General features: G+C 53.9%; 1 protein-coding gene across 3 annotated transcripts in view; it reads right to left on the bottom strand.

The window, feature by feature from the left end:
- Positions 1–3,877: 3,877 nt before the first annotated feature.
- The window catches only part of CD151 (CD151 molecule (Raph blood group)), a 37,442-nt gene continuing 33,696 nt past the window's right edge, over positions 3,878–7,623 (bottom strand). For all 3 annotated transcript variants that reach the window (XM_075162961.1, XM_075162962.1, XM_075162963.1), the window contains exons 8-9: positions 6,875–6,961; positions 3,878–6,060 (exon numbers count right to left, since the gene is read on the bottom strand). In XM_075162961.1, the coding sequence (XP_075019062.1) occupies positions 6,001–6,060; positions 6,875–6,961 (147 nt within the window). In that variant the 3' untranslated portion in view covers positions 3,878–6,000. The remainder of the gene's footprint in view (positions 6,061–6,874; positions 6,962–7,623) is intronic.

Here is a 7,623-nt window from a genome sequence, read left to right as displayed (position 1 = left end):
CCTGTAAAACAAGGGGCTCAAGCTTTTTGGGACTGCCCTGCGGTCCCCCGAGGACGACGGCCGTGCACTGCCGCAGGCACCTGCCCCCTGCCACCAGCGAGGGGCTGTCAGGCAGATGCCATTTATTTACAGGCAGCGGCAGGCAGGAGACACGCAGCCGAACATTAACGGGGCGTCGCTAGGTTAACGAGAAAGCCGTGTGCTGCGTGGTACAACAATTTGTCTTGGTCCCTCGCTAATCCGGGGCTGGGGAGCCCTTTAGCCGAGGGGAGGCTGAGGCTGTGACTGCTGGCGGGTAGGGAGCATCCCTGGCTGCCGGCTGCCGCGCCGGGGGAGAGGACTCTGGAAGGACCGAGCACGTTTCTGTGCTGGCAGGTTTCTGGGGTAAAGGGGTTCCAGCATTTCTGAGCAAAATAAGAAATATAAACCTCACCTGTAAAAGTTCCTGCAGGCAGGAAATCCTCCAGCATGGCAGGAGGGTGTAGCGAGGTGGGGGTCGGTCTCTTCTCCCAAGTAACAGCGATAGGACGAGAGGAAATGGCCTCAAGTTGCGCCAGGGGAGGTTTAGATTGGACATGAGGAGAAATTTCTTTACTGAAAGAGTGGTCAGGCCTTGGACCAGGCTGCCCAGGGAAGTGGTGGAGTCCCCATCCCTGGAGGTATTTAAAAGATGCGTAGATGAGGCGCTTAGGGACATGGTGTAGTGGGCATGGGGGTGTTGGGTTGACGGTTGGACACAATGATCTTGGAGGTCTTCTCCAACCTTGATGATTCTATATAGCTGTATGTACACACACACACGGTCAAAATTGTGAAGCGTCGCTCCACACACCCTGCACCACGGGGTCCGTGCCTGCATTGGGTTGGCCTCTGACCACAGAGGGGTGCGAGGGGCTCGGTGTGACCCTCACGCTGCCAGACGTGCTGCGGCCATCGAAGCCACCTCTGGGACTGCGAGGGGGAGGGTTGGGTTTGCTGTCCCAGTGGGGGGACACAGCAGCCGTTGGCAGGACCTCTCTACACTCTGTGTAGGCAGAAACTGCTCTTCCCTTGTCAGCAAGACAGTTTGCTACTCAAAAAAATGAAGCCTGGAAATGCCTGATGCTCAGCAGGTCCTTTTCTGCAGGCAGGAGCAGTAATCAGAAGAGAGAAAGCTGCTGATCCTGATGGCCTCAGCGCGTGCAGCATCTTTCTGCTAATGCGGACAGCCAAGAAAGCAGGAGGAGCAGCCTCCTTTGCAGGGAGTAAGAGGACTTCAAAACCCCGGTGTGCCTGATGATCCGCTGTGCTGGAATGAGTCACTGAACAAATTTGGTGGGCACCAGCATCCCTGCTGTTGCTGTGATTATAGCTCATTTGAGAGCATCGTGCCCCCCTCCCCGCAAGGAATTTGTCATTTCTGAAGGCACCACATGAATCTGCTCCCCGTTGCCTCCTTGGCCAGCCGGCTGGGGCCACCACCGCGACCGCCACCTCTCCTCCCGACCCGACTTCGGCGCAGAGAAGCGGCAGGCAGACGCGCTCCTCCTGCAGAAGCAGCTCCCCGGGGAGACACGGCGCAGCGCGGCCAGCAGCCCGAAGAGCCGCTCTTTAACAGCACGGGAGCCAGCCCAGGACCCCCACAGCAAAACCAGCCACGCCAGGAGAAGCTGTCGGTCTCTGCTCAGGTGCCCCTGGGCCTCCATTCAGCAATCAGTGCCGCTTGAGGCATCTCTTGCGCTGCTCCATGCCGTGTGGTAAGGAGCAGCAAAGAGCACCCGGCATCTTCTCCCAGGGGTGGATGCACACACGTGCACATACACGTGGAAACCTGGGGAGGTTTCACGGCAGGAAAGGAGAGAGCGTTCCCCTTTGCCATTTCCCAAGCAGGGTGTACTTATCATATCTCACCAGGGAGGAGAGCATCGCTGCCCGCTCCTCGCCTTTCTCTCTCCACCACTGCAGCCCTGCTCAGCCCCAGCCCAGCAGGAAAACCAGGAAATTACAGCCGCCACCGAAGGGAGGCTTTATAAATGGCAAAAGAGAGGGGCACCAAGGCCTCCCTGGGGGGAAAATTCCTCCCAGTTAAGCAGCAGGAGCAGAAAGGGCATGTTTGTGAACTGGTTTGGGGTTAGAAGCAGCCCCGCAGGGGCTTGTTTGAAACTGCAGGAGCAGGGTGACTGCCCCAAAGCTGGACCCTCGCAGAAACTATTTACTGCTACATCTGTTTTCCCTTTTATTCCCGAGCAAATTGTACTGACCACCCGGGCACCCCAAGAGAGCAGACCACCGGCTGAGCTAATTACTGAGAAGGGCAATTAGCACAGCCCAGATCTCCAGGTCCGGAGGGGGAGAAATCCACGCTCCCACCTCGAGAGAGGCGACAGCACCCGGAGCCCTGAGGCTGCGCGGCCCGCGGGGATGCTGTAAGGCGGTAATTGCACCCCGATCACAGACACTGCAGAAGTCGTCAATTCAAACAAGAAGGGAAATTGCTTTTAAGCAATTGCTTTGTGCTGAAAGACACTCTGCTACAGACTTCACCGATGCCACCCCATGAAAGTCTTGCAGAAGGGGGGCTAATTTCCCTTTGGGGGTGGGGAAGGGTGACTGGAGCCACACTGCACCCCGAAGGACACAGAGGGGACCGGGACGAGGAGCGAGGAGGGGGGTTGCGGGCATTTCTCTTTCTGCCGTGGCAGAACAGCCGAGGTGGCCCGGCGGCTTTTTGGGACACACTGTCAACACAGAGCCATCCATGCCACCTTCTGTGCCCCTGCTGCAAGCGTGCGAGCAGGAGCCCAGCCTGCCCTGCTCCTCCAGCCCCACATCGACAAACAGCCCCCCAGGACGAGCCCTCCCCTCTTCGTTCGTGCTGGAGGGAGCGACCTTCCCTTCCAGGCAAGGGAACGCCAGCGTGACCTGTACTGCGCTTCCCTGGGGCTTGGTGACACCGTGGCCCCGCTGCCCACAGGGCCGAGCAGCCTGAATTAGACTCACCGGAATCACAGGAGCTGAATTCACAGCGCAAAACCGCGCCGAGCCCCGAGAGCCACCGAGCGGCCATGCCCGTCAGCTGCAGGCAGGCGTTTCCATCCGCCCGGCGGCACATCTGGAACGGGACATGTGTAATTTCCAACCTTAAATCCCACAGGGGATTAAAAAAGGGCACACACCTGCTCCCTCTTTTTGAGACGTCTGTGATGCAAGGTGGCTACACGCTACTCCACAGCACGTACAGCAAGTTCTCGGCACACACCAGCACGCAGCACCCACGCACCCCTCACCCCGCAGCAGCCGGAAGAGGCAGCCCCGCTGCAGTAGCCCACCTAAGCCCTTATAGTCAAGACGGAAAGGGGAAAGATTTCCACGGTCTTTGGGGTAAGTGGAACCAGGGTGTAGGAGAGCACAATTCGTACCCTCAGCCGGTCTCCTTAAGCAGACCGGATGGTGGTCGCAGGCAGCAGCTGGGCCAGCGGGGTGAACGCAAGTTCTGTCTGCCTGGGCGCTCTGCACGTGGCGAGAAAGCGCAGCCCGTGTGAAAAGGCTGAGAGAGGTCACTGGGCATCCCAGCCAGCGCGCCGCAGACCCCGGAGCAGGGCTGGTGCGCACCTCATGCGCAGACCACGGCCGGCGCGCAGTACCTGGTACCCCGAGGTTCTGCGACTGCAGCCCTCGGGGTGCCACACGCAGCAGTCTGCAGCACCCCGCGGCAGCAGATCGTAACCAGGCTGGCAAGATCAGCGACACCAAGCAGATTCTTCCCCCGCTTCCTTCTCGACCTGGTCCCTCAGACCAGCTTCTTCTTGAGGAACTGGCTCCTCAGCAGCAGGACCTGAGGAATCCCTGTAACCCGCCCGGCTCACGGGACCCCTTCAATTTTGCTACACCGAGTAAGTACAGAACCTTAAGCTTTATTTTTCTATTGGCCAGCAACTTAAACTGGGTTAAAAAAAAAAAAAAGCAATGAATATTATTACACAGAGAAAAAGTATAAAACAACTCAACGGACACAAGCCAACTTACTGTTCGTATCTCATTCTTCCTGGCCTCTCCCAACCCTGTACAATGTATTTGAAGGGAATGGGCAAAGGCAACTACGAAGATATGCTTAAGAAACTAGAAATATTGCTTCAAGCAACATGCTCAATATTTTCCTCTTAGTTAGTAGTCAATACTTGTCAGGAACTTGATTATAAAACAAGAAATAATTTAGAGATTTCTCCTTTAGATCATTACACAATAATTTAGATTTCCTTCCCCTCTTTCCTACGGCTGTAGAACTAAGGATACACCTCAGCTCCTCCACCTCTCTTTCTGCATTAGTTAAGGATTATTTCACGGGGCTGATGTTGATGGGGGAGTTTCAGATTGGCCTGCTCTGAATTTTTAACTTGTCACCCGTTAGCGCCAGTCCAAGATTTCTGCTCTGTGAACTAAAAACCCCACGATGCTGCAAGACCCTTTAGGGGCCTGGGTGATTTTGCTCAGGTTAACTGTCTGCTGCCAAGGGACAGGGCTCAGCTGGCACCACTAAAAGGCCAGGAGAGGGAATAAATTTGTTTGTTTATAAAAGGGCTTGTCTTCACTGCTTAGCAACACCAAAACCCCACAGCCCTTTCTGCTTCATGGGTGTAACAGGCATAGCAGGAAGGTTAGAACAAGGCAAGAGGCACACAAGACCCTATGAATTCAGGCTACGACCTGTTGATATCACGATGGTGCTAAGTCCATGGCAGCTGTGATGTCTATGTCCTGTATGTATCTAGGATCCCAATGCAGAGAGAATATTTAATTAAAACCTATTCCTCTGCAGCAAACAGACAGTTAACCCAGCACTACCAATTTACCAAGTACACTGGGGCACCTGGTTGAAGCTGACTCTCCTGACCTTCTCGGCAGTAACCAGTAAAGTGGGCTTCCAGATCTCATTAAAGCCAGAAAACCCTCAGCTGATTAATGAGCTCTTTGGAGGCTGATAAAACATTTGTATATAGTCATTTGCTGCCCAAGAGAGACAAGCCTGGAGGTTTTAATTAGAAAAATCAAGCCAAGGGCATCTCTCAACGTGTAAGAGATGTTAGAAGGTATTTCCACTAACCGAACAGGTCGAAGGGTAGCACGATATGCCAGCTCCACAAACAGACCAGTTCTTCACCAAACCTCAGCAGGGGATAGGTAGGAGGAAACAAAGTTTTCTCACTCACACTAGAAGCCACTCAATAAAACAGACTAGACCCAAAAGAATTAGAAAGTAGTCCATCGTAATTGCTCCAGAATCGCTAGGAGGCAAAAGGCCTCTTGTGGCTCCTAATGGCACTGTGTTGGGGGAAGCTTCAAGGAGGAGGAGGAAGGATTGCTGAGAAATCCTAAGGCACCCACATCTTGGCAACATCAGAGTCATGACAAGATTTCAGCTGCACCAAGTTGTGCTCCCGATCGGCAGGGAGAGTGGCTCCTGCCCCAAGCACCCAGGCAGGCATCCTCTCAGGTGGAGAACAGCTGTGTTAGGACATCGGTGCACACTTGGGAGGGACAGGAATCTTCCATGTAGGAAAGACTCAGCTCTGGCTCCAGCTCAGCGCAGAAACATCATCTGCCCTCACAGTCAGTGCCTGGTGCTGCTGGGGCACTTCTCAGAGAGCAACCCATGGTTCTTGTATAGCATCCTGATACCTTCATGTTGGCTCAGGAAAAGCCTCGAGAGAAATGGCCCTGGATAAATCTTGCTTTGTAGTTATATCAAGGGACTGTTTCGCTAAAGCTTCTAGCAGAAGATCCACAGATCTTTTGTTTCTTGACAACGAAGAGGACCCGCTGAACTTCTGGCTGCCTTGTGCACAACAAGTAGGGTGACTTTCCCCCAGAGGGGCAGGTAAGGCCGTGCATGGTTCGAAAGGCGTTTAATTACAGAGCCAAGTCCTCAGGTTACAGACACTTCTGTGGTGGTAGTGGAGAGTGGTCAGGTTGGCAGGTGCTAAGGGAAGTGGCAGAGGGGGAGCGACAGAGTTCCCGCAGCTATTAGTATGGTTCTGGCTTTAAACTCCTGTACAAGCAGCAGGTGAAAATCATCCCAAAGATCTACAGGGTGTAAAGAGAAGAGAGAAATGCATGAAAAACCAGAATGGATGCAGTGGAGGCAGCAGCTTGCAAACTAACAGTCTGGACCCAGGCTGCAGTGGCAGCTAGTTCCTGCCTGGGGATACCGTGCTCCAGCTTGCAATAAGCAGCAGAAGAGAACATAATGTCTGCTAATCCTCGTAATTAATCACCAGCAGCTTCTCTGGGGTGTAATTTGCCTACTTGCCAGAACAAAGGGGAAGATGAGGAACTCCCGGAGAGATCTGCATCTGGAAGAAAATAATATCCTGTGCCCTCCCCTCTAAAATGGGAGTTGGGGGCATCCGTAACCTACCCCTTTATTCATCACCCTCTCCCAAATCATTTGCAAACCCACAGCGCCGCTCTTCAATATGACACAGCCGAGGGAGAAATTCTGGATGATGTAAAATAATCCTAATGAACGGGGGTAGGAAACTCCTCCCGAGCGGCTCTTCAGCTGCGTGGGCAATCACGGCACATCCCCACAAGAGGTCTCTCTCAGGCTGCCAATCCGCCTGCCAGGGCCAGCACTGCCTTTCCCGCAGCCCAGGAGCAGGAGCCTCTCCCCCTTGCCCAGCTGGTTGCATTCCTTCACCAGAAGCAAATTTTACAGACCAGCAAAAGAGGCTTTTGCTTTGGAGCTAGTGAATCCTCAGGTCCCCGAAGTACCTGGCAACTTCTCCTTGCCAGGCAGGGAAGAGCCTAAAACATCCGATTTTTTTCCATCCCTCAGCTCTGGGGTTCCTTTTAACTTCTGCCCAGCACCCCCAAAACTCCACTCAGCCCTTTTTACCTGCACGCAAGCAATGCTGATCCCCACTGCCCCGATAATTTTCAGATGCTCTTGAATGAAGTTCTCCAGCTTGGTAATGCAACCGCTCTGCAGGGCGAAAAGAGGGACATGGAAAATCAGCTTCATTTTAACTTCTTGTTCACTTTAATCCAACGGTTGCGACCCTTGAAAGCAACGCTATAAAAAGCAGTGTCTCTGAGTAGTCTCTTCCCCCAACATCACTGGAAACGCTACACAGGTGATGTGAACTGCAGCATGTTTTGTATTGCTCTGGACCTACTGGCTCAGGAACCGCCGAACAAAGCCCGGCTGCTAGCGGGGCAGGAGAAACGCGGGCGAAGAACCGGCCACATCACACAGAGGGAGCGCGTCATTCTTCTCCGAGACACGTGGAGAAAGGTTCCCTCGCTCACCGCCTAGCACACGCCTGGAGAGGGTGTTTACTCCCGTCAGGCCGGAAGGCCAAGGAAATGCTGCTGCGTGGATCCATACCAAACTCTTAACGTGAGAGGAGCCTTCCGAGAGTAAATCCCTCCCACGGCTATTTATGACCGCCATGAGTTCCAGCGTGAACCTGGAAAGCCAGGCTCTGCCTGCTTCTGCCCTGCAGCTGCACCCTTGCCTGGCAGCATGACCCCTCCCTCCCAGGCCCAGTTTTTGTTGTCACAAGGCAAAGGTTCTCTCAGTAAGAAGATCCTCTGTTGGGTTGTTTTTTCCTTTTTGAAAGAGTTCCCTTTAAATAATTGAAC

This window comes from Calonectris borealis, chromosome 14, assembly GCF_964195595.1.
Source record: "Calonectris borealis chromosome 14, bCalBor7.hap1.2, whole genome shotgun sequence".
Classification (NCBI taxonomy): Eukaryota; Metazoa; Chordata; class Aves; order Procellariiformes; family Procellariidae; genus Calonectris; species Calonectris borealis.
This window is presented reverse-complemented; position numbering and strand designations above follow the sequence as displayed.